Source organism: Oryzias latipes, chromosome 15, assembly GCF_053564925.1.
Source record: "Oryzias latipes strain Hd-rR chromosome 15, Olatipes_Hd-rR_3.1".
Taxonomy (NCBI): Eukaryota; Metazoa; Chordata; class Actinopteri; order Beloniformes; family Adrianichthyidae; genus Oryzias; species Oryzias latipes.
In genome coordinates, this window is record NC_136251.1 from 11,182,395 (window position 1) to 11,209,790 (window position 27,396).

General features: G+C 40.7%; 1 protein-coding gene across 1 annotated transcript; it reads left to right on the plus strand.

Moving 5' to 3' along the window:
- Positions 1–1,880: 1,880 nt before the first annotated feature.
- On the plus strand, positions 1,881–27,205 carry LOC111948794 (cadherin-1-like). The gene is made up of 18 exons (XM_078931706.1): positions 1,881–2,070; positions 7,319–7,427; positions 10,364–10,452; positions 10,636–10,752; positions 13,422–13,562; positions 13,839–13,994; positions 14,445–14,589; positions 15,294–15,466; positions 16,004–16,132; positions 18,118–18,303; positions 21,412–21,656; positions 22,850–22,992; positions 23,910–24,001; positions 24,087–24,219; positions 24,423–24,644; positions 25,097–25,230; positions 25,306–25,449; positions 25,541–27,205. Exons 1-18 carry the CDS (start codon positions 2,020–2,022, stop codon positions 25,754–25,756), a joined length of 2,625 nt encoding a protein of 874 aa, XP_078787832.1. The 5' UTR covers positions 1,881–2,019; the 3' UTR covers positions 25,757–27,205.
- Positions 27,206–27,396: the final 191 nt, after the last annotated feature.

The following is a 27,396-nucleotide window of genomic DNA, read 5'->3' on the forward strand; positions in this document are numbered from 1 at the left end:
TTGCTTGTTTGTAGGTCCTGAAATACTTATTTTCCACCATAATTTGGAAATAATATCTTTAAAAATTATACAATAAGATTATTAAGATTTCTTTTCTCATTTTGTCTCTCATAGTTGAGGTATACCAATGATGAAAATTACAGGCCTTTCTCATCTTATTAAGAGGTAGAACTTGCACAAATGGTGCCTGAATAAATACTTTTTTGCCTGACTGTATGTGGGGAGTGTTTGCTTAACAGACCAAAGATTTAGGTAAAAATGACATTTGTTCTCATTTACTCAGCCAATGCATAGATTAAAAATGTGTCTTTTCTTCAGACCTGTGTTTTCCTTCATGTTCAGTCGACTCAAAAACTGCCATTTCAGTGCTTTCCATCGTGCTGGCACTGTGCTGTTACACTGGTCATTTCATGAGATGTGGGCTGCAGCGGAGGGGCTTTAGAAGGGCTTTACAGCTGGAACTTTTTGCGAAGTAGCAAATATCCTAATTTCTTTTTTAAAACCTGCAACCATTCATACTTGGTGATGGTAAACTACTCATGTAGCCACAACTGGCCTGGGTCAGACTGATATTGCGCCATGGACCGGTTTGATGTCTGGCAAAATTCTTACGGAAGGGTATGTTATATGTGGTGGACACACGCTGCAGCAACGCTGCAATAAAGGCAGAGACACATCATAAGACATACTCTGCACTTTTATTTTGACATGCTAAACATTGTACATCGCACAGGTGTCATCAACCTTTCCCCTTCCCACACTCTTGGTGCTAAAAAAAAGTTAACACAACAGGAAGAAATAACTATGGGTGAAAGAACATAACTGCCAGATGAAAGGACCCGTAGACAAAGAGAAACACCCGTGCTCAACCCTATTTTGACCAAAGCAGGCAAACAGGATTGATTTAATTCCCCGTGAAGGCAGCTCCGACAGTAACCCCTGCAGCCTGCGGAACTCCGACAGCAGACCAAACGTGCACGTGACCGACACTACAGTACAACAAAATAATATGAGTTGCATGAAATCTTTGGTATTGTCTAAACGTAACAATAAACACAACTTATGACATGAGCAACGTCCTCTCTGCCCGCAACACTCCCTGGTCGCTATGATAACGTTTAAATATGCCATCAAAATAAGTGCATGGAAAATCTAACTTACCACAATGCTGAATGGTTCGAGCGAATTGGCCTGCGTCAAGAGTAACATAGACGAGAACAGAGAACAGAGAATCAGGCAATTTTTCAAAATAAAAAACCTTTCAAATTCCGAAATAAATAAAACAGATGTCATGTAAGCTATTTTATTTTTTCTGTGCAGCCCGATACCAAATGACCCACGGACAGGTACCGGTCCGCGGCCTGGGGGTTGGGGACCACTGATTTAAATGATCTGGTGTACAAAAAGGGAGGTTTAAACTTCAGCAAACTTCCATTGTGTTTTTTTTTTTAATTCCGTCTGTTAATTCTTTTTTATATACCTCTTAGTTTTGTTTATTTTGAATGGCCCAAATTATTATCAGTTGTTTTATTAATTTGAAGTTTTCTTTAAAATGGGAATGATTAACTGTTTATTTAAACAGGGTTGAGAATGAAGGAGAAATGCTGAAGCGTGTGAAACTGCGTGGCTGTGGGAGGTTGTCTGCATGTGGAAGTCTCTCCAACTTTGTCTTGTGCTGCTGAAACCAGGATGACTACGACTGTCTATATCTGCCTTTTACCTGCTATATTCTAGCCAGCGACTGAACAGAAACTTCAAGTATCAGTCCCTGCAGGTGTTGTAAGGATTTATGACCATATGAGGAAGGTGGAAGTCATGCACCTGTGAGATAGGTCACGCCCCGACAAGTAACTATAGAAGTGACTCGTCCGGCTGAAGATATTCAGAAGCTGAAAGTCTTTGCAGCAGCTAGTCGGAAGTGTAAATACCCTGAGGATTACATTTCAGGAGACTTTTAAACTGTGTTTTTGACTTTTCCTCTCCATACAGAAGAGTACAGAAAAGAGCTTTCACACACAAATGGGGACCACTTGGATTGCGGTTTTTGGAGTATTTCTTTTCATTCTTAAGGTAAGTGTAACATTTTTAGACCATGCTGCTTGTGTCGTATTTTGATTTTTAAAATCACTGGAAACTTTATTTTTAAAAATCTTTCTTTGGTTTGCCTCTTTTTTTGGGGGGTGAAATTTTCTTTCATCTTCAAAACCTGGCTTGATTTGGTAAATGGAAGGTCAGGTTTATAGCAGAAATGATTAATTAAATATATAGTTGTATTAAAAAAGTTAGTGCATATTAAGCCACAAAGACCGGCACCGGCAATGGTTCACATTCATTTTCAATAAAAATTCTATGTACCGTAAATTCTGGACGATACAGCGCACCTGATTACAAGCCGCACCTACCCTTTTTCACGTGTTTAACGTCTTTTGTACATACACAAGTCGCGTAAGAGTACAAACCGCATATCATAGGCAACATGGTCATCCTGACAAATGACATCCTGACTCTCAAAGTAAGTATGATTCATTAGCACATTGTGGGAGAAGACAGCCTTGCCTTTGGCTCATGTATTTGAGTACACCCACATCTGCCAAACAGCATGGACCTCTATTCTGTTCACAAGTTCCTCAGTTATGGTTTTTTTATTTCTTTTAATTGTTTTTACTTATTCACAATCTAGGTATAATACCTAAAATTACAAACAGTAACCATATAATCAACATTACATACCTCAGTTATGATGAGGAAATTTACATCCGCGATCCCCCATTTCCCATGTTGTACGTGTTTAAGAATGAGCAAGTAGAGGCAGTGCATGGAGGGGTGAACGGGAACAGCTCTCCTTCCGCTTGTGTCGCGGTAGCATTATGCTAGTAACGGGGCTGGTTAAAAAAACACACCAGTAAAATAAAGCAGCGGTGACTGAAAAGCGCGCGCCTCAGCGCGATACGCACGCCTCAGCGCGGCGCGTTCGTCAGAAGTTTCCTTCCACAACAAACACTGTTGCTCCGCAGACGCCTCTCGTCCCCGCAGCTCAATGTGAACGAGAAGCAGGGGAACATCTCTCCAGCTCACACGGAGGCTGTGAGCTTTTCAATGCAAAATTCCACTCAGTCCTTAGAAACCGTTAAAAATGATCACATGGATTTGTGTTTCCAGTCGTGTCCCGACAAAATAAAGGCTGATGTTATTCCCACATATTTACGTGCAGCCAAAATGCAGATTGCAGCTTTTCCCGCATGGATTCATGTTCATCCAGGCTAAACGTTGTTAGCGCCTGTTAGCCTTCACCTAACCATACTTCGTTTTGCCACAAAAAAGCACTGACCACACAGATTAAAAATAAAATGATGAGCGAACAGGCGCTTCATAATAACCATAACATAACGATAATAAACGTACGTTTAAAAGATCATCTCGTATATTACGGAGCTGCTAATAGATGGACTAATGTCACTCTGACTCTGAGGTAAATTCACTCCTGTTCTCTCCGTCACGCAGCTGACCGGCTTTTCCAAACCCGTTGGTGATGGTGGATTTTTTCACGCTGCTTTTAACGATTGCTTTTAACTTGAAAGCTGCATCATATTGTAGTGACGATCACGTGCACGTTGGGTCTAATGGCACCAAAGGATTCTGGGATGCGGCCGGGCATGCATGTTTCTTTTTGTTGAACCATGACTGAAGTGTCTAAGACCTGAACTCAAGACCACGCTGTTTGGCTGCTTAGAGGTGTTTTGAAAAATAAATGGCTTGTTGCTTGAAGTTGAATAGAAAATTCAAACCATTCACTGAGTCTGAAAGTACGCACATGGCCGCCAATTAAATCCATAAATTAGCCGCGTCACTGAATAAGCCACAGGGCTGGGAGCGCAGGAAAAAAGTAGCGGCTTGTAGTCCGGAAATTATGGTAAATGCAAGTAAACCTGCGTTTCAGGCTTCGGCATTTAAAACACTGGCATTCACGCTATTGACATTTTTATGTCCATTCTCGGGCTCTACCATTGACTGTACAATATATAACAGAATAATCATGTGTGACATCACACATAGAAAATGGTCTGTTTCCGGTTTCAACCAATCAAAGTCAATTCAGTTGCCATTTTTGCGCAATATGTCCTTCTCCATGTTTTGAACCAGAAATCCTTAGTAAGCCGTGATTGGTCAGTCTACATTTCTATGGCAATCACTTCCTGTTTGGAATGCGAAGGGTGAGGAGTTTTTTCAGACCAGTTCTCATTTACTGTCATTGGGCTCTACCAACAAATTGTGCATTCACTGATCGCATGCTGAAAGTTGAACTTGAATTTTCAACTGCTAAATCACGAAACAATTGATCTTTGAACAATCAGGAACAAGGATCTGGTATTTAAGTATATGGCTGGTGACCTTTTCAAGAAGTTCCAATTGGTTGAAAAGTGACCTGAAGGGGTTCTTCATAATTGCGGTTTCTCTTTTATGTATTAGAATCAGTAGCGGTTTTAGGCACGGGCCATACGGGCGATCGCCCGGGGCGGAAAAATGACGGAGGGGCGGCGCCAGCGGCTCAGCTCTTGTAAAATACTTTATGCATCACTATTGGTTTACTTATATCACAGAGTTTGTAACAGCCTGAAACCTGGCGGCGCCCCCGCCCCGCAGCTGCGCTCCCTGCTGTCTTTGAGAAGTAGACGCAAATGTGTGTGAGAAGGAGAAGGGAGGGGGCGCGGGGTGAAGGGTGCAGGCTGAGGTGAGCACGGAGCACAAAACGCATGCGCAAACCTGGCTGGATCTTCTTCCAGGGGGGCAACGGTCGCGGGCCGCGGCTCAGTGCTTGATGAAAAAATAAAAATAAAAATTGCGCCGCCATGTAGCGAATTAGCGCCCCTGGGTGCAGCTGCACGCGCTCCTGCTGGAAATGTTTGACGAACGGGAGGGGGGGGGGGCTGCGGGTATAAAAAAATCATGCTTTTTTGGTTATTTCAAATAAAAAATGGGAAAACAAAAAAAAATTCTTCACTTAGATGACAGTTGGTTTAGTCGACAGACTTGATACCTATGTCAGGACATTTATGCTAAATGCAAAAACATCTGAAATATGGAGAAAAAAGGTCAAAGCTGGTGCCCAATTTAGAAAGAAAAGAGAAGAAGAGGAGAAAAGAGACAAAGAAAAGGGTATTATCACATAGCTAGATGCACGTTTTCTAAATTCGAATGCTACCTGCCCTACAACAACAACAACGTTGCAGAGGAAAAATCTCTTGTTTGGTCTATCATGACCAAAACTGAAGTAGGCCCAAATATTGCAAATAACGTCATTTTTAAGATATTTATTCTTAAATGTTTGCTCTGCCTTAACTTGTAACATTAGTTATGATTCGTGTGTCTGTCTGCTCTGCTGTAACACAAAGTTTTTGTTGTGTTTTATTGTTGTATATTAGTTCATAATGTTAAATAAGCTGTGATGGTAGCATGCTGCTGCTGCTGCTGCTGCTGCTGCTGCTGCTGTTAACTTTTCAAAACTCCAGTTGATCAAGTCATACCTGAGATCACCAATGTCTCAGGAGCAACTCACTAACCTGCTGTTAATATCAATCATTCAGGGGGGGAGCAGATTTCATATGATGACGTTATTGACAAGCTTGCATCAGGAAGGCCACAAAGGTTAGGTTTTAGTTAGTGTTTTCTCTTCTTAGTGCTGCAGTTACATTTATTCTAGTGTATTATTAGTGTGATTTGTAGTTTATAATATTTATTTCAGATTGTTTGTGTTTATTAAATATTTCCTAACTGTATTTTCAGTTACAATAAATGGACAAAGTGACTCTATGGGGGGGGGGGGCGCTAGAGGAGGGCCTCGCCCGGGGAGTAATTCAGGGTAGAACCGCCACTGATTAGAATAAAGCTATCAGAATAAAGCTGTAAAAGAAAAAGCCTGGAGCAAGATTCCCCAGATCTGCATCTCTTCCTCATTTGACACCAAGCCTCTTCCAACTGTAGATGGCAGACAAGCATAGGTAAACGGTTGAAAAGCAAAAGAAGAAAACATCCGTCCCTGCCGCTGCCTGCTTTTCCAGTGTGAACACCACAGGCTAAATGTGTGTTCATGAAACAGTATTTAGCACGTTCTTCAACGTGCAAAACATGCCTGGTGTGAATGTAGCATTAGTTTTAAATATGTTATGCGTGTGAATGCTGTATTTTCTCAGTTTGTGTCACAGTCGCTTTGGAGGACCTCACCCTACTTCCGTTGACAAAGTCGACAGGTTAAATGGTTGCAACCACTGACTGTATAAGAAACTCAACTGAGCAATTCTCCCCCCCTGGCGTTCCAAATAGGAAGTACCTTTCAGCTCCAAGAAGCCAAAATCCCATAGCCTTCTATTTAGAAAATAAATACCGTAGCTATTACTCAGTCATTCTATTTGTCACAACAACCATTTTTGCTCTGATACATTTTATTAACATCTTATTGCTAATCTTAATTTTTTTATTCGCTATGTTTTTCTTTATCGCAAATCATTCAAGTTGTAAACTGGCCGATCAGATGCCTCAGTAAAAATCTTAGCTGCACGTTGGCCCCCGACCTTGACCTTTCAAAATGTTCAAAATGATGTTCCTGAGCCCCCTTTCAGAGGAAGGGGTGTGGATTTTGAACAAGCTTACTCCTGATTGGGGACAGTTGCCATAAAACCATTGACTCAGACTGACTCGGAGCATTCACTGTTCACTTACATCATCTGGCTTCAAAATGGCAATGGCCGTATCACAGAAAAATGGTGTCTGAATTGACTTTGTTTTGCTGGAGCCAGAAATAGGGCCTTTTCTATGGGTGACGTCACTCTCCCTGAGAACACTTCTCTTATACAGTAAGTGGTTTCCACTCCATCAGTTCAAGTTTGAACAAGTTTTACTGAACAGTCCTGAGTAGATTTTATATTTAAAGTAAGTTAATAGGTCTCAAAAACTTTAATCTACAAAAAAAAATATGTATGGAGGTGAAACCTATAATTAGACTAAAAGGTATCACAAGCACATTCTAAAAATGGCAGGTATACACAGCCTACATGCTTTTAATATAATGCCCTTCCTTTGGGTGTCTGAAAGATCTTTCTCGCCCTTCTGTACATTCATGTTTTGTTTAATCTGCACTATTTAAAAAGGTTGTTTTGCTGCTACATGGAAACAGACAATCCACGCTCCATTTTTTACTGTCATGATTCTTAAGAGCACATTTGAAGTTTTTTAAAATATCTATTTTTATTACAGTTTTTGCTAAATACAAAGAATAGATTGATTTTGTTGTCAACCTCATTGATTTTTCTGTTTTTCCTTTTAGGTTGTGACGACTGCAGAAAAGTCATCATGTAAACCTGGATTTGAGTCGGATCGGATTATATTTAAAGTGAACAGGAAACATCTGAAGCCAGACACAAGACTGGGCAAAGGTACGTTAACTTTAACAAACAGCCAGGGACCTAGGACCATCTGTACCCTACCCCTTCCCTGGTGGGGGGTGCGGGCCCCTTGGCAACGGCGGCTGTGTCCCCTGGGTGCCGGTTTCCTGGGGCCGGCGGTGCTCTCTCCGTGCGGTGGGGGGGTTCACATTACACCTGAGCCGGGGGTGTTCGTGTCCTTGGGGGGTGGGTCCTGGTCCTTGCCCCTGAGCGCTGGGCCCCGCCAAATTTCCAACTGTGGCCGAGCCTGGTCGGGCCATATTTACAACACCCCTTGTGGGCCCCCTTTTTTTCCCCGGGGTTCCCCCCTCCTGGGTGGGGGCGGCGGGCCCCTGCTTTGCTCCTCCCTGGACCAACCGCGGGCCGGGTGGGTGGCTGCCTGGAGTGCGGAGCGGGTCTCCCTTGGGGGGTCTTGGTTCGTACCTGGGGTTGGGGCGGGGGGATGCCCGGAACTCCTGGGTGGTGATGGGGTGCTCATCTGGGCCTGTGGGCGTCCTTCTCCGGTGGGGCCCTGCGTTGGGCTCTCCCGGCGCGGCGGGGGGGCTGCTCTTCTGGTTGGGCTGGGGCGGCGCTCTCTTTCCCTCCGTGCTTCCCTGCTCTCTGGCTCTGGGGGCCTTGCGGCGGTCCTGCTGGCCCTGGCCTGGGTGGCGGTCTTGGTCGCCCGTGTGGCGTTGGGGGGATTCCGGCTGTCGTTGCTGCTGCGGCGGGGGTCTTGGGCTGGGGATGGCTGGGCACTCTCCCTCCTTCTTTTCACGTTCCATCATCCATTTTAGAAGAACACAAACACTCACCTGAGCACAGGTGTTAGCTCACCTTTGTACTAACAGTTTGTATGATTGAATGAATGAAAGATTTCACACTAGTTGGTTTGAAGGCATAAGTATGCGTGTGAACACTATCTGTTTTGTGTACATGTTGACATGTGGACATTTTTGCAGCTAACATGTGTGTTGATAACATTTGAGTGTGTGTGTGGACAGGACCTTGCCCTTTTTGTACTACATTTGAACCTTACCGTAATGATAAACAACCAGTAAACTTGTTGCTTTATGCTGCTTCATGGTTTTATCCCCCCTCCCCTCCTATTATCACCCTCCTACCCCCCTCTCTCTCCAACATCCCTCCCTTTTCTTCCCTTCTTTCATTTTCCGTCCGGTCCAACACCCAAGATTTTCAAACATGGTTGAAATTAATAAAGTTGGCCTCAATTACAAAAGGGGTTTATTCAGACATACCTCTGGTTTGTATGAAGATTAATAACCCCTATTGTTAAGGCTGTCGATCAATACAGACCATGAATTTCTGCTTTTTTATTTTTTTTGGGATGCTGGTGTGCCGCGGGATTTTTGTCAAGGTTAAAGTGTGCCGTGGCTCAAAAAAGGTTGAAAAACACTGAATTATGGGATACCATTTTCTTTGCCAATCTGGGCAGATTGGGGTTTAAGTGTGCGTTTTTGTCCATGGTTTTTGTTGTGTAGCTGTTTTACTCTGTTTTAACTAGTAAATTAAACTATTATTTTTATTTCTTTCTGCACCATAAATTAGAGTTTGGTAGAGGATGATCACCAACCCCGTAGAGCAGAAAACATGGTATGTCCCATAATTGAAGACCGAGTTCTCAACACCCGAGCTCCTGTCTTGAGACTATGAGACATTGCTGGGTCATTCATGTCTTTGATGTGAATAATTCCAGGTCCAGTAGTTGAAACTTTAGAAAAATGTGCCAATGTAAATTGTTGAAGCAAAATTTATAATATGTTTTTTTCAGTTAGACCAACTTATCAATTTGAGTTAATGTGCCATAAAAAACTAAGTTGCATAAACTCAATTCAATTAGGTGTTAACAACTGAAGTAACTCAATTAAGTTGGATCAACTTTTTTTCTTTTTAGAGTGTTTTAAGTTACCGTTACTCTATTTTTTAGGCAATCATTTGCCTAAAGAAAATAAGTTTTGAAAAGCATGGTTTTGAGTTTACTGACTCAAACAAATTGATTATCCCTGTACAAGAAGGTAACTAATATATATCGAGTTCTGTTAGGATAAAATTGTTGTTTTTTCCTATTTTTTTAAGTTATGCAAACTTATTCCCGTGGCTTTAAAACTCAAAACTGTGAGTCATAGTAACTGATGACAATTAAGTTGTCTTAATGTGTAAATGTAAGTTATATTTAATGCCAATATTTGACTTGCACGAATTGACACTTTTAATTTAACTGTTATAAAGAAATACAAGTAGCACACAATTAAATCTTTTTTGTTATGGAAAACTCAGACTTTTTAGTTAATCAACTCAAAAAAATTGTGGCAAATGATTGCCTTAATTTTTTTAAGTTCTGGTAACTTGTTTGGGTTTACAGTGTTGTTACAGAGTCATGTTTATTGAGGGGTTGCTGTGTCTCCATTTGCTATCTTCTTGTTCTCTGTCTTAGTCCGCCAAATTTTAGGGATAAGAAATATGTGGAGAACATTTTGAGGATTTTTTCCCTAAATGTTGCAAATCAACAGTGACGTTTTTTTTTATACTGCTAAAGTTAAACAGGAAGTTAACAGAAAACATTTTGAGTGTGACATCGCATAAGGGCATGAATACAATTTTTTTTTTTTTCAAAATCTTTGTGGTTTTATTTGTTTATTGTGATCTGAACTGTTGTCATAAATAATGGTATGAATTTAGGTGTTAAAATGTATATATTCATTGTCATACATCCAGTAAAAAGACATACACATAGCAACCATTCAAACAAAATATGTTAAATGGCAGGAATCATTTATCTGTGAATCACTCCACTACCTAGTATTTAGGTGTAGGCAAATAATTCACTGTGGCAACTCAAAAAAAGGGAAAGAAGAAGAATTTGTTTTTACTTAAGAGTTCCACATTTTTTACTTGTTTTTTGATCAGTTTGGTTTTTTTTTCTCTTGTAGTTGGATTCACTAACTGCACAGATCGTACAAGGTTTCCCTTCAGCACAGATGACAGTCGCTTTGTGTTCAATTCTGATGGAGTATTAACTGTAAGTAACAGTCTTTACTTAAAAGCATTAAGAAACTTTTTGGGGTGTCCTGGGGTTTGGTCTTTTTCTGATGTTTCTTTGTGTCCCATCCTTAAACCTTTACTGCTAATATGACTTGTTCAAGTTCCTTTTTACCACTTCAGATTTTTTTTTTAAATACTTGTAAATTATCTTATATTTTAGGTGAAAAGAGCAGTTGATCTTCATGATGGACGGCTGGACTTTTTTGTCCACTCCTGGGACTCACACGGCAACAAGATGACTGTTTCTGTCATGGTCCTGCAACATGGACATCACCATGTAAGCAGAGATGCTGAGCATCACCATGGAGACCACAGACACCAGGGGCCCAATTTTTAAACGTTGCATACGCACAAAAGAAGGCGTACGCCACTCTTTACGCAATAACTGATATTTATAAAAAGCAAACTTGACGGGAAAATGTGCGGTCCTTCACGCAAGCTCTGACCCAGGCGTACGCACAAAAACGGATGAAATGAGAAACGGCGACACCCTCGGCAGATGGAAGAAACACGTTAAGTGAAAGTGAAAATGACAATACTGCCTCTAATAAAGAACATGAAGACTTCACAAAGCAAGTCTTACAATTAACAGCCTACAATCAGCAGTGAAACAAACAAAACAAATCAAACGAAAATTACAACAGAAATTCAAATGAACACATATTTGCAAAAATAAAAGTGATATATGTTCTGCAATATTGGCATGTTGTGCAATTCATCCTCATAAATAATATAGTTAAGAGAACGAAATAATTTACAAAACTGATATTCTCGTCAATGTGTCCGTCTGGCGGAGCAGATTTAGGTGCAGGCAGATAGATAGATAGACGGACGGACGGACGGACAGACAGACATATTAATTGTCCACTGGGGAAAGTTGTTTTCATAGTAAAACATTTCTTCATAAGCTAAGGAATTATGGTATTCATGCATATGCCTTTAGTTTGTTTTATTTTTGATAAAACCATGAATGGCGTATGTCTCAACCATTCAGAAAGCAACAACAAATTACATTTGCGGTGAACAATTTCCCATTTCCACGTCGATTATTACCGACATCTGTAGCTTGTCAGATGCAATTAAATGGATGGAAATAAAATGCCCCATCACAATGCGTAATGACGCACAATGGCTGATCTTGTGCTCTTAGAAGATGTTGCAAATGGAAGAATTCGGAGTGAATGCATCTTTAGACAGCAAGAAGACTTGCTGGCAAACGAGGACGAGTGGCTTATGAGCCGGATCCGACTTCGTCGAGCCGTCCTGTTGGACCTCTGTGGGCTTTTGGGGCCGGCGTTACAGAGGAGCACTCGGAGGAACCACGCGTGCCATTCCCACTTCAAGTCCTAACAACACTAGGATTTCCCCCACCTGTGGCAGACACACTCTGGCGATGGAGCGCTAGACGTTTTTTTGCCTCGACTTTGATGTCCGACCATTTCTGTTTTATTTCGGCCACAGCATTCGGCCACAGCATTCACGGCGTCTGCCACCGTTTGCCACTCAAGTGCCTTTTTGGTATTACTAATGCCCACACTGTACCCTCCAAACAACATTTTTCTCCTCTTTTCCACCTTGACAACGATAACTTCTACTTCACATTGAGTGAAGTTACGGTTTTTTGATTTTCCTCTCTGTGTTTGCCATGATTTCGCAATCAATGAATATTAACTTGTGGGCGTTTCACGGCCTATTTATGGGCAACTATGGGCGTGTCATGAAGCCGCAAAAGCTGCGCTACATTTATAATTGATTGTGATTTATTAAGGGAAAGATCCGTTGGATGTGCGTGCGCACAATTTTGTTAATCCGAATATTTCTGTGCGTACGCACGTCCTATGTTTCATCCGTACTGATGCAAATCTTACGCAAAGTTTTATAAATGAGGCCCCAGAACCATCACAACACTGAAGTGGATTCTGACAATACCAAAGAGCAAGGTTCAAATAACTCATGTACAGGCCTGCCGGAAGTTTGACAATAAAAACCATAATGATTTAGAAAGTGATGGAGAGAATTGAGCTCTTTGGCATCAGTTCAACCTGTTGTGTTTGAAGACAGAGAAATGCTGCCTATGACCCCAAGAACACCATTCCCACTGTCAAGAACAGAGGTGGAAACATTATGTTTTGGGGGTCTTTTTCTGCATTGGGCACAAGGCTACTTTACTGTCGATGGGAGGATAGATGAATCCATGTACCATCAAATCCTGAGTGAGAACCTCCTTCCCTCCATCAGGAGGCTTAGAATGGGTGGTGGATGGGTCTTCCAACAGGATAATGATCAAGGACATAAAACCAAGTCAACCAAGGAATTGGTTGACTTGGTTGTAGACAAAGAAGAAGCATATCAAGGTCATGGAGTGATCAAGCCAGTCTACAGGCCTCAATCCTATTGAAAACTTGTAGAGAGAGATTAAGCTCAGACAACCAAAAGCCACCATTCATCCATGTCCTTTTAGGGGACACAGTTGGATGGTGGGACACTGATTTTGTTTTTACAAAAAAAAAAAAAAATCACTCATTGCATTAATGTAAATACGACACTTATTTACACAGGATGGTTCTATAGCAGAAATTATTTTATAAACTTGTCATTTTCCTTTTTTTCAAGTTGGACATTTTGCCTCTCATCTCAGATGCTTTCTTCTTAGTATTATTTTGTGTTTGAGATTAACTAAAATTAGGTTTAACTGGCAGTGAGGAATTAAATCAATGTACTTAAGAAAGCAGGGGACCGAATTACTAATTCTTTGGTATGGAACAGTGCAGAGCGCTTCATAAATTACTTTGTGTATTTTCAGGTGTACCTGTAATGAAAAATAATAATTCAAATAGTTTCAAAAACTCTCTTTTATGCATAGTTGGGCTGTAGGGTTCTAATATTGTGATGCACTTCAACAATATCGTCTTTATTTAAATGTGCCTGTTAACGTTTTGTTTTTAGGCTGCAGAACATCCAGATGTTGCCGTTCATTATTTTCCCAAGGCAAGTAATGGACTGAGGAGGAGGAAGAGAGACTGGGTCGTCCCTCCAATCAATATTCCTGAGAATCACAATGGACCCTTTCCATCTAAAATAGTTCAAGTAAGAAACATCAAAATCTGCTGCAGAACTGTTATTTCCTTTTTGGACTTGGTTTTTTAATTTATTTATTTCAGTTTTTAGTTTGGTCAGATCCATGATAATATTTTTCTTTAAGTTAAATTCAAAAGTTCCAATACTTAAATTTGCTATTGCTAAGTTGCACTGAAACATCAGCTTTTGTCTCATATGTTTGTGTGAGATATCAACCAGATTTCACTACTGAAGAAAAGTTAATGTTGTTGTCGGCGGGTTTTTATTGACTCTTGGTTTGTTCAGATTCGCTCGGATGAGGACAAAATGAAGAAGATCCTCTACAGCATCACAGGTCCAGGAGCCACTGAAGATCCTGTTGGACTCTTTACAATGGACAAAGACACTGGTGAACTGTATGTTCATCAGAGACTTGACAGAGAGAAACAAGCACATTATCCGGTAAGAATGACCTACAGTATTTTTAACATTTCAATCTTCTTTTTAAATCTCTTTACAGTTTTGTCTTGCCAGATAAAACCTAAAGTACTTTTTTGAGGGAACATAACTGTTCTATGTAACTGTTACCGTAACCAAACATCAAATGAATATTTTATACACTCCAGACGCAGAAAGTCATGTTCACTGATTGTTATCACAGAGCAGGTTTACTTAAATATAATCACTCTAGTTTGTGACTCTAGTGTGCCTCAGCACAACACTGTTGAAGATACAAGCTGGAGGCTCTGTTCAAAACATGTCAACTTTGCAGTAATAAACAAGATAAATACAAATTCAGGCGGAAATTGTTAAAGTGTTTTATTTTCTTGTCATTTTTTTACAATAACATGGACAGTACCTTGTGGGTTTTGTTTTGACAGTAGCACTTTGTTTCTTTGTATTATTTTGTAGCTCTTTGCACACGCTGATGTTGCTGGGTCGAGCAAAGCAGAGAAACCTATGGAAATCATCATCAATGTAATTGATATGAATGACAACAAACCTATTTTTGAACAGACATCCTATGTGGCAGAAGTTGCTGAATCTTCACCAAAAGGTAACATCAGTGGATCATTTGTAATGTTTAAACAAATAATAGTCTTTATTTTGTATCTTAACTTGTTCTGGTCAAACAGTTGAATCCAGAGCAGGTTCTGGGTCTCAGTAATTGTTGTTAAAGTCGAGTGAACAGAACAGAATCAGATAAAGTAAATAATCAGGAGTGGAGATGGTGAAGTTGACCTACACAAGTTTGAGTCTTGAAGGATAGCATTTTCTTTTTCTACAGTGCTAGATGTTAATTCTCAGAGAGTTTTGTTTTTTCTGCTGAGCTGTGAGCTCTGACGCCCGTGTTAATCCTGTTCTCCAAATACTTGTTACTTTTGCTCATTGATTGTGAGAAGTTTCTTCCTCTAAAGCTGTTTTTTCTGGAAGTGAGTGGATGTCAGAGCTGCAGGTAAACTTCAGTCATGATTTAGACTTTTAACACTGATGGAAGCAGAAAGAAACTGACGTGTGTAAAGTTTGTTTTAGGTTTACTAATGTGTTCAGTCATCATGGCTGCATAGTCAAAGCAAAAATACTGGAGAACTGATTGCAGAAATGGCCATATTGACTATTAAGAGTATGATTGTATATTTCAACTATTTGATCACTTCCTTTGACAGAGTAAGGACTTGAAAATCTTGTGGCCCAAAAGACAGGATGGAATGTCTCATTAAAATCTAATTTTTATTGTGCTGTAATGTTTGACCTCTTCAGGGACTACAGTGATTCAGGTTAAAGCCACTGATGCTGATGAACCAGGCAATGACAACTCAGAGATCAGATACACGATTCTGAGCCAGGAACCTAACCTTCCCAGTGATTCCATGTTTGCCATTAACTCCTTCAATGGAGCCATCATGGTTGAAGGTGTTGGTTTGGACAGAGAGGTAATGATTCTAAAAATAAATGTTCATGTATATAAATCTATATATAAAAGAGTAGAAAAACAAAAAAGTTTTGCATTGGTGAGGACACACACATATGTTGCTGGAGAAAGCCTGGCTCTCAATTTCAACCCTTATTCATCACAAAGGGGTTCTATTGAGTTCAGGTCAGGACTCTCTCCACATCAGACTCTGTCATCCATGTATGGGCCTTGCTTAGGCCAAAGTCATGTTATCTACCAGTTTGTAAGAAAGACGTCCCAGATAGTTTACCAAGGTGATTGTGCCACAAAGAGAAGAGGGGGTTGATGCCAGACAAGATTTTTTAAAGTTCTATTTTTTACCCTTTTATTACACTGAGTACAAATTCAGATTTTCTGGTAACTTTGAATTTTCAGTCTTCAAGATGGTTCTTTATGTTTTTGTTACTCCAAAATTGGAGGAAAGATTTTTTTTGAGCTGCTTAAAATTTTTCATGATGATGACAACGACGACGACGACGACGGCAACGACAACGATGATGATGATGTGCTTCAACAGAAATATCCTGAGTACACTCTGGAAATACAAGCAGCGGATATGAAAGGAGAAGGATTAAGTGGAAGAACAACAGTAGTTTTGAAAGTGACGGACAGCAATGACAACCCTCCAGCCTTTACTGCATCTACTGTGAGTACAACACATGTGACTGTTTGGTTAACACTAATGTCTGGAAGGTTTTAGACTACCTTAATTTCCGGACTATAAGCCGCTACTTTTGTCATGCGCTTACAGCCCTGCGGCTTATTCAGTGACGCAGCTCATAATCCAACTCCAAGTAACGAGCCAATTATTTTTCAACACACCTCTAAGCAGCCAAACAGCATGGAGCTCACTTCAGGTCTTAGACACTTCAGTCATGGTTCAATAAAAAGAAAAACACGCATGCCCAGCCGCATCCCAGAATCTTTTGGTGCCATTAGACCCAACGTGCACGTGATCGCCACAACAATATGATGCAGCTTTCAAGTTAAAAGCAATTGTTAAAAGCAGCGTGAACAAATCCACCATCACCAACGGGTTTGGAAAAGCCGGTCAGCTGCGTGACGGAGAGAACAGGAGTGAATTTACCTCAGAGTCACAGTGACACTAGCCCATCTATTAGCAGCTCCGTAATATACGAGATGATCTTTTAAACGTACTTTTATTATTGTTATGTTATGGTTATTATGAAGTGCCTGTTCGCTCATTTTATTTTTAAACTGTGTGGTCAGTGCTTTTTGTGGCAGAACGAAGCCGGAAGAACGGTTAGGTGAAGGCTAACAGGTGCTAACAACATTTAGCCTGGATGAACATGAATCGATGCGGGAAGTGCCGCAATCTGCAGCTTGGCTGCACGTAAATATGTGGGAATAACATCAGCCTTTATTTTGTCGGGACACGACTGGAAACACAAATCCATGTGATTGTTTGAACAGTTTCTAAGGACTGTGCTTTGAAAAGCTCACACACCGCCCCAAAGCTGCTGCGTGAGCTGGGAGACATGTTCTCCTGCTGCTCATTCACATAGAGCTGCGGGACAGATGGCAGTCTGCTCCCACACGTAACAACGCATCCTCTCTCGCCCCTCATACGCAAAACATACAGTATTAAGTCTGATTGCTCTGCACGGACACGATTCGCTCCGTCCACTGGTAGCCGCGCGCAGCGATCGGGCACAGTGGGGACGAAGCGCTCCTCTCTGAAGCCCCCCCTCGCGAGGGGTGTCGGAGAAGATAGGAAGGGGGAGACAAGTAGCCCGCGGGGCGAGGGCGGAGCGCATAGGCGTCCGCGGAGCAACAGTGTGTCACTGTTGTGGACGGAAACTTCTGGCGCACGCGCCTTTTCAGTTGCCGCTGCTTTATTTTACTGGTGTGTTTTTTTAACCAGCCCTGTTAGTACCATAATGCTGCCGCGACACAAGCGGAAGGAGAGCTGCTCTCCCATTGCTCCTTGCTCATTCTTTAAGCACTGACAACAGCGTGGCGACCCGGGGGTTAGCCCTGCCTTAAGCCCCTAAGACTCATGGGAAATGGGGAATCGCGGGTGTAAATTTCCTCATCATAACTGAGGGATGTAATGTTGATTATATGGTTACTGTTTGTAATTTTATGTATGATACCTCAATTGTCAATAAGTAAAAAAAAAAAAAAACATAACTGAGGAACTTGTGAACAGAAGTCAGGTGCATGCTGTTTGGCAGATGTGGGTGCGTTCAAATACATTAGTTGACGCGATGATGACTCCTCCCACAGTGAGGTTAAAAGCTGCATTCAGTCTGGGAGTCAGGGCATGTGTTGTCAGGCTGACCGCGTTGCTTGATGCTTCATTGCTTGATGCTAGCGGCTTGTACACTGATGCGGCTTATGCATGTATATAGGAAGCTCAACACGTGAAAATGAGTGGGTGCGGCTTGTAATCGGGTGCGCTTTATAACCCGGAAATTACGGCAATTAAATTGTTATTTGAATAAATAATGGTGTTTCATTTTTATAGAGAGCATTAAGGTTTTTCTGTAGGAAGTTTCTCAGTCTTTTACTCCATTACAGCATGCAGTGAATATTTTATCTTTTAAATTTCCTTTTGGTTTTATGAGTGAACCCTCTTTGAGCCTTTCATTCTTTTACCTTTTCCAGTATCAGGGATCAGTTGATGAAAACGCAGTGGGGGTTCTGGTTGTTAAAATGTTAGTAACTGATGAAGATGAACCAAACACCCCTGCATGGAACGCTAAGTTCAAGATTATCAGAGGAGATCCTGATAAATTGTTTTCCATAGAAACGGGAAAAAACAAACAAGAAGGAATCATCAAAACTGCTAAGGTAAGAAAACAAAGAAGTTTCTGAAAGATCCTGTTTTCAAGTTAAATTCTGTTTTGGTATAAAAGTAATGTTTGGTACTCAGCAAATGTACAGAGGTTTTGTCCTGAAGCTGTCCTTCACACTGACAACTAGGGGTGTTTATTGACAAGAGGCTAGTGATACGATACATATCATGATGTATTCCAACAATGCATCAGGAACAATATTTCACAATTTCTTTAGAGCAGGGGTCACAAACTCAATTTGCCTGGGGGCCACTGAAGGCATGGTCAAGCTCAGGCTGGGCAGGAATTTCAGCGCACAAACACACGCAACTTGTGAGTGTCTGAGAGCCAGTAAATTTGTATTGAACACATACTATACTATTAACTATACGTACTCTATTATTAACTGTTTTCTGTACAAAATATACTTATAAAACTATTTTTCAAATAAAATAAAATATCCAAATAAAAAAAATCAATAAATAAATAAATCAGTAATAGATTTCTGTTTATTTAGTCTTCTATATCTGTTTTTTTCTGACTTAAACGTGCTTATTGACACTGTTGAAAAAAAAAAAAAAAAAAAAAAAAGTGAGGAGCCAGTTTAGCTCGTGCTGGTTTGCGGCGCCTTCCGTCCGTGAAACCCGGGTTCGACTCCGGGCTGCTCCCTGTTCCCTTCTCTACCCCTGCCGGTTCCAAGCCCGGTTTGAGAAGGTTGCGTCAGGAAGGGCATCCGGCGTAAAACATTGCCAAATTTACCATGCGATTCGTTCGCTGTGGCGACCCCTGATGGGAGAAGCCGAAAGTGGAAGATTGACACTGTTGAAAAAAACTATTAAACACAAAAGAATACTAAGATTTTACAGTTCTGTAAATCCATCAATGGTTCTTCTGAACACGGCTTCTCTTGTCTACTTCTTACTGCTGGACACTTGGCAGCACTTCCTCCCATACAGCTGAGACCCTCAGTATGGCTTAATTGTCAGTAAATCTGGACTGTACTTGGACTTATTGAAATTTACGTATGAAAAGAGAGTTTGTGCTCCCAATTTTGAGTTTGTGTTGAATTTTTTTTTTAAAGTTTACTCTTTGAAACACAAATCAGTAAAGAAGAAACAAATTCAGTAACCATTTTCAGATTTTCTTTCTTATGACTTTTTGCACATTTAAACCCTGGTCACAAGTTATTTTAGAGCAGCCAGTCACCCACTTCTATATTTTCATACTGAATTCTAACTGTGGCCTATGAAAGAACGGGCACTGTTCACTTGAGATCAGAACAATCGATACCGATACCTGGGATCAAAGAGGCTCAAAAACTGATGGAGATTGATGTTGGCGACACCAAATAGATGCAGCCAAGATGCACAAAAAGCCTGTTTGAGATCACCCAGGTGGACGCAACGCTGGGCAGATCACCTGGTGTTTGACGTATGTTTTTGTTTTTGCTCCAAAATCACCTGTCAATCATCACAAAAATATCACCAGGAAGGGGCAAGAGCAAGGCACCAACCTGAGCAACACAGCTGGAAATTCAGTACTTTGCTGACCGCAAGCCGCCCATGGACTACAAAACAATGCATTGTGGGAAATGTGTCCTGACGGTTTTTATAGTTGAGTGATCAATTAAAATAATTTAAAATACTTATTGATTAAAAGCAGGCTACCGGTGCATACATCACAAAACATTCAATTAACTATAAAAGATAAAATAACACAGATCATACTAAGGGGGAGAGGCATATTAAAACTAAATTGAATGTTAAGGACAACTCCAACTTCCTGTTCTCCTTCAGTCTCGCTGCAGCTTTGCCTTCATCCCCCCCCCGCCTGGTCTCACCAACGATCCAGATGCGGCGCTGGTTCATCTCAAACACGTCTATCGTTGCATTTTCCCCACGTACTTTAAGTGTGTCTAAGACTAAAACTTGTTTTTGCTCGCATGTGTTTGTTGTAAAAGCCCCGTCAGCTGTCACGCATCTAAGTGTGTGACAATGAGTTATATCACTAGAGGAGACACGCCCGCTTGGTAAGCCTGGCCGATGGTGGCGGAGCGCGACGCCATCTTCGTGAAGTTATTGGCGCCCCCATGACAATGCTTTCTATAGCCTTTGTTGGCATCTAAGTAGCTTTTTTATATAAATATCTACATATATGTATATGTATATAATTTATAAATAAACATCATTTGTTGTTGTTTAATAAGAGAAACAGTCAGGCATAAAAGCTCAAACTTTAATGAAAAATGCAGACTTGTTGGTACACTACAGTTATAGGGACACAGTGATTGGTTGAGATGCATTATGGGGAAAATGTGATGCACGATGCTCCTTCCCCCCTCCCGCCTGCTTGGGTCCCGACACTGGGGGCGCTCCTGGCCTGGGGGTCTCTCCTCCCCTCTCCTGGTCTGGCTGGTCGGGCTGGGGTGGATCTGGTTCACCTTATGAACACACGGTTCACTTCGGCAGCATGCATGAATCTCCACCCCCACGTGCACATTGCCACACTGCTCCCTGTCTGCCTCTTCCCCACTCCTAATCCACAGTGTATTGATGGACAGATGTCTTCCGCTTATCTTCCTGTCAGAATTTCACTTTCGGAAGTAATATGTCTTTCCAGCATATCTGGTATAATTGTTACAACGCTTGTATCCCCCAGTTTCTCCACCTCACTTCCTTTTTTTCTCTTCCACACCCCCCCCCCCCACCATCTTCACCTCTACCTCCTCACACAAAATAAAAGTAACAAATAAATAAAAAATAATAAAAAAACAAAAAGGGGTTTACACAAATTTACACCCTGGTTTTTCAAAGTTACATAACCTCTTTTTGTGATGGTAAAACCTGTCCAACATAAAAGGCCTTCAGTTCTAATCTGTTTGCTCAGTTGTTGGACAGAACAAGTAAAAAAAATTAAAAAAAGAATTTGTTGGATCGTCAGCTCTGCGCACACACTGACAATGGGTGAATCATACAAACTGGCGGGACGCATTAACATTAAACAAATATCGGCAAATATCATTTGTGAGTTTGAGACCCCTGCTTTAGTATGATTTGCAAAAAGCTTTGTCTGAATACTGATCACTTTTTAACTTTCTTTTTACGTTTTTCTTCAAACAATTTAGGGATTGGACTTTGAGAAGATCAGAAAACACACTCTGATGGTTATTGTGGAGAATGACGTCCCTTTTGCCATTCCACTGGTCACCTCCACTGCCACAGTGGTGGTGACCGTGAAGGACGTCAATGAGCCTCCGATATTTAAAGAAGAGGAGATGACCGTCCAAAAGCCTGAGGACCTTCCTGTGGACAGTGTGATCATGAAGTCTGAGGCAGAAGACCCAGACTTTGCACGTGAAAACACTGTCAAGTAAGATTTTTGCCCTCATCTTTTTTTTTTATTTCTGAATTTAAAAAAGTGCATGATATTTACCTGTGGGTTTTTTTTGTTTGTTTTTACCGCTAGAAAAAAAACTTAACAATGTTATTAAATGTGTCTGTTGGTCCAAACCTGACCAGCCTAGAACTACAGAGGAGGAAGTGTTTTTTAAATTCTTCTGTTCATTTTTAGTCTCTGAGATTAATTTTACAAGCAAAACCAAAGTCCGTCTTTTGTGCGTACAATTGAATTAGTGAATTCAATAAGGCCCCAATTCCAAGAAGTTTGTTTTTCCAGGAAATGATTTTAATTGCATAGCCTAAAGGGAGGCTACACCAAATGATTAATACTTTACCCAGCTTTAGCACCAGTTCATAGCTTACAAATGTTATAATATGAAGCACTTAACCTTTATAATGTCAGAGGAATAGCAAACTAAAATCTCTGGACTTGGGCCCTTCTTGAATTAAACAGAAGTAACACCTGAAAAGAATGGACAAACCACATATTTAGCATCTACATGAATCTTTATTTTTCAAATTATCACATTCTTAACACTTCTTACGATCAGTTTATATCCAAACCCTTTTTCTGCTACATAACTGCAAGTCAGATTTGTTTTCCTCCTAAAATGGAACAGGTTATCAAAAAGGTACATCTAATCTTCAAAGTCAGACTCGTCATTGCCCCTAGTATCACAAACTCTTAAGTTTTGTGTTCATTACATTTTCTTTTAGGCCTGATCTCCTCATCACTTGAATCAAACTCCTGCTGCATGGGCGCTGCCACATTGGATAACTAGTGCTGCCATTTATGAGATAAAGCTAAACCCATGCAAGAGACCAAGTCAAAGAATTGGGCCCCTCTTGCACTCAAATCATTTTCAATGCCATACATAGTCAATACATTACAAAGGACTTGGGACATTTTTTCACATAATCAGATAGCTTTTCCCTCGAAGACCATAAAAAACATATAATATCTCTATTTTGAAAAATTGTAGACTCGGGCCCCTTTTGAATTCAATGATTCAATTGTTTTACACACAGTTGTAACTTGCCGTTAAGATTTATTGGATTAAGCATTATACAAATACAAAGATTATTAGAAAATTATTCCTTTTAGTGCCTCAAAAATGTATGCATCAGGACCTATTTGGTTCACATTTTTTGTTTTTTGTGCAGGTATAAAATAATTGATGACCCTGAAAACTGGCTGACAGTGGACGAGGATTCAGGGCTGGTGAAGGTGAAAAGCCTCATGGACAGGGAGTCCTCTAATATGAAGGAGAATAAATACACGGTGCTCCTTGGTGCTTATGATAACGGTAGGTGGAAAGACAGAAATTGTTGTTGACCAGAAGTTATAGAATTTTATTTTGTGAAGCGAGATTCTATGATGAGTTAAGATATAAATAGAAGTGTAGACATTTTTTTTCATGAAAAACGGGTATTTCTTCCTTAACCTTAAATTTTGCTTGGAATAAAACAAAATCAGTTTTATTTTATTCCAAGTGCTCAGTATCCCCCCATACTGTGCATGTCAGTTGTCATGTTATTTTTTCACAAAGATGACAATGATAGTGGAAAAATACCATTGATGCATAGTCTGTAAAACAGCATTACAAAATGTGCTGCTGTGTTAGGGGCCATGAAAGACTTTTTTTCATGGGGCCCATAATCCAGAGCGGCGCTCCTGGGTATGAATAAAAATTTGAGAGAAACTTAAAAGAAAAAAAATGAGGAACAAAACAAAAATCAGAATAGAAACGCTAATCGATTTGGGAAAAAATCTGCACAATGATTAAAAAAACTTCAAATAAATTAAGCGAATATTTAGATTTTTTCTTCATTTATTCTTTAGAGAAAAAGTCATTTTTATATTTGCCTGCAATGGAACAGACCACTAGACAAGCTATCTGCAGAACAATGCTCCGCCACTAGTCTTTCCCGTTTAGAAATCTTGCTGAATTTCAGTCTTGCTTACATTTATTGCTACAACTTGTTTCATTAACAGAGAAAATATCTTGTATCTGGTAGCGGTCCATTTTTATTTTGGAGATCATTAATACATTTTGTGAAAAATTACAAGCGTTAGACAAAGTGCTTCTTTTTATAAATGTTTCCATTTCAAATCTGTTTCGTTGTTTGCTATAAAAGCATCACAGTTTTTAGGTTAAGAGATCTAATGCTATGAGAAAAAGTTGCTCCTGGTTTTACTGATGTTCATCTGTGATCTCACCAGATCCAGTCCCAGCCACTGGAACTGGCACGTTGATCATTATACTTGAAGATGTCAACGACAACGCCCCAGCAATTGTAGAACTGGAAGCACAGGTGTGTGTTTGCTTTTTAGAGCCATTTGGGTTTACATTTTTCAGGAAGAACTGCACTGAGACTGACTGTGATTGTGTTTCCTCAGATTTGCAAGCACCAGCGGACTCCTGCACTGCTGAGTATAGTGGATAAAGACGAAGCCGCTCATTCTGCTCCGTACAGTGTGGCCGTTCATGAAAAGTACTCAGCCAACTGGACGGCTAAGATGAACGAAAGCAGTACGAACACTGTTCACTGGAATGTTCACGTTTGAAAAGAAACAGATTTTTTTTCTACCACTCAGTCTCTCATGTTCTTTGCATAAACTAAATCCTGAAATCATTTAGCAGCATCTCTGTGATATTTGTTTTTAAAATGGCAACAGTAAATGGAAATTATGCTCAAGTTGAAACTGAATTTGTTTCACTTCTCTGTTCTGTAGAAACTGGAATCGAGCTGTTTTTAAAGTCGGACATTCCTGAAGGAAAATACAAAGTGGTCCTGAGGGTCTCAGACCGTGGTAACCTGGGGCAGGCCAGCTCCATCAATGTGGAAGTGTGCACCTGTTTAGAAAATGGACTTTGTTCTCTGGTTAGAAGTGGCGGGAAAGAAGAAATGTCACCATATATTTGGGGAATACTTGGAGCTCTGCTGCTGCTGCTGGGTGAGTATAGGTTTTTCAGAAATTAAAGGATGCATTCTGTTGAAAGAGTTGCTTGGGCCTTTTTTTCTTCTAATGTAAAACAAGAATCTTTCTAGTAAAAAAAGGACAGACAGTAACATTAGTTACCCATAATAATGCTCATCATTTATAAACCCAGATGATTAAAAATAATAGGGAGAGAGGCCAGTTAGGGGGACAAAGGTGTTGGCTTAGTGACCAGAGCTGGATTGAAGAGGAAAATCTGAGGCAAGCAACCATTTGTGGGACTAAAACATGTTGGAATTCTTTGATTATTAAAAAGCTCAATGGAAGATGAAGGGAGGACCCAAAAAGAGGGAATGTGATGGAGGTGTCAGAAACATGGAAATGTTGCATTGCATTGTGTTACTGACTTTAATGATGACTAATAAACCAGCCCACCAGTTTCTAATAAACAAAGCTTTTTGTTTCAGTAATTGCTGTTTTGGGGTTGTATGCATACAGTAAACGGCAGAAGAAAGGAGAAATCGGAGAGCCGTTTGAGAAAGATATAATCAGAGACAACATCTACCACTACGCTGAGGAGGGAGGTGGAGAATACGATCAAGTAAACACTATAGATCTGACAAAACACTTATGCTAGCAAGATTTTGTGGTTACTACCTGCTCTTTTGTTCCTCAGAATTTTGATCTGAGCGTTCTTCACTACGGCCTCGACAACAAACCCGACGTATTGCGGAGTGATATGATGCCTGTGACCATGTCTCGCCCCACCTACCGAACTTTGCCCGGCAACCCAGACGAAATTGGCAACTTCATTGAAGACGTGAGTGATGCAGACAAGCCTCTGTAGGCACGTCTGTTTTTGTTTCTCTAGAAGGATTTTAAAATGTCCTTTTATTCCCCCAATCTTCCAGAGCTTGAAGGCAGCAGATGAAGACCCCACTGCGCCCCCCTACGACTGGCTTCTTGTGTTTGACTACGAGGGTGGGGGCTCGGACGGAAGCCTCTCGTCCCTGAATTCTAGCAACAACGGAGATCAGGACTACAACTGCCTCACTGAGTGGGGCCCCCGTTTCAAGAAGCTGGCTGACATGTATGGGGGAGGAGAAGATGACGATGACATGCTGTGAAACCACAGACCCCCCTCCACCAGACTCTGTTGATGACTCCACTCAGAAACGACCTTTAAGGGTCGTACACACCGGGACGAATATTCGCCAGCCGTTATTCGCCAGCGTTTTTCGCCACGTTTTTTGTGTTCACACACAGGCGATTTTCGCTGACGATGAGCCGAGCGAACATGGAATTTAATTCCCTGACATTAGATGGCGCTTAATGTAAAACAGAAATACTCCTGTACACAAGGTGGCGCTGCGCAACTTTACGCTTCTTAAAGTTGCTTTTCACTCAGAAGAAGAAAGCAAGGATTTACGCGCTTGTCAGAATCATACAAAGAAAACATGAAAATTTCAAGCACCAGTTGCTCCAACTGCTGGCTGACATGCTGGCTTGGTTTGGGGATATTCTAGAATGTCCGTCATTATTTCTTCGCGGCTGTGTAGATGCAACTCGGTGTCTATCGTCTTCGCTGGTATGTGTGCAATACAGTTTTGTGTTTGAGCGCCCCCAAGTTGTGTTTTACTGTAACTTCAGAAGCTCCAGACACGTGTGCAAAAGCGCCATTCTCATTGGTCGAATAGATTTCGACGCGAAACGTCAAACCAAAAAAACGAACCCGAGGCGTTTTTTAAAAAGTGACGCTTTGACGCGTGGCGTTTTTTCGCGTCGGTCTGCACACTCACATTGGTGCCCTTTGTTTAGTCACGAGGCGTTAAACATTGGCGAAGATCGCGGGCGAAATTCGTCCCGGTGTGAACAGGCCTTTAGAGTTCAGTTTTCAGTGACCCGCTGTTTTCAGCCCCCTCCCCTCCACAGGCTTTTTTGTGACTTCTTCTAAATTGTACAGATGTTGGTCTTTTTTTCTTTTTCTGGAACTTTCTGGGGATGCTGAATGCACTGGTAATGATGGGATCAAATGTAAAAAGTTCGGTACTTTTTGTTCTAGGTTTTTACAATTGTTTTTATTATTTTTTGGTATTCTAAAATTGTTTGTGAACTAATTTGGAACAAAATGAAATACAGCCAGTCATTACAGATGAGCTGTAGGAGTAAAATAGACAATATTTTTTGTATTAGGCTCTTTTTTCTTTCTCTTTTTTACAAATGTTGCAGAAATATTTAATACACTGTTGTGCGAAAGATCCTTATGTTTCCAACGAGAACACTTTAAGACATGGTTTATGAATTTTGGCCTTATTTTTTACATAAACCTTAATCAATAGATGTGTGTTTTTTTTTTTATTTTACTTCGTAAACATTTTCAGATGCTTTCAGGAGAGCCAACAAAAGAACTTTATGAAGGAGCTTCCTGTATTCCTGTTTGTTCCTGAACAACTTGCTTCTACAGGCTTCATTGGAATTGAGAAAAGGTTTTGCTTTGTGCGTGTTTGTGTTTGGATTTAGCTGTTGCTGCTTTTTGTCACTATCCTTTTTTACAATAGAAAAATATAAAAACAAAATTGACTGCCTTAGTTTTTTTTGTTCATATCACCATCAGCAACACACAATAAAGCCACCACTTTCCAACGAAAAGCACATTTCAGGTTTCCGTGTGCAAAACTCCTGTGTCCAAGGATCGATATGCAAGTTTTTGGGATCCATCCAGGAATTCTGATTTGGTAGTGTGGTATAGATGGCATCCCTTTTGACT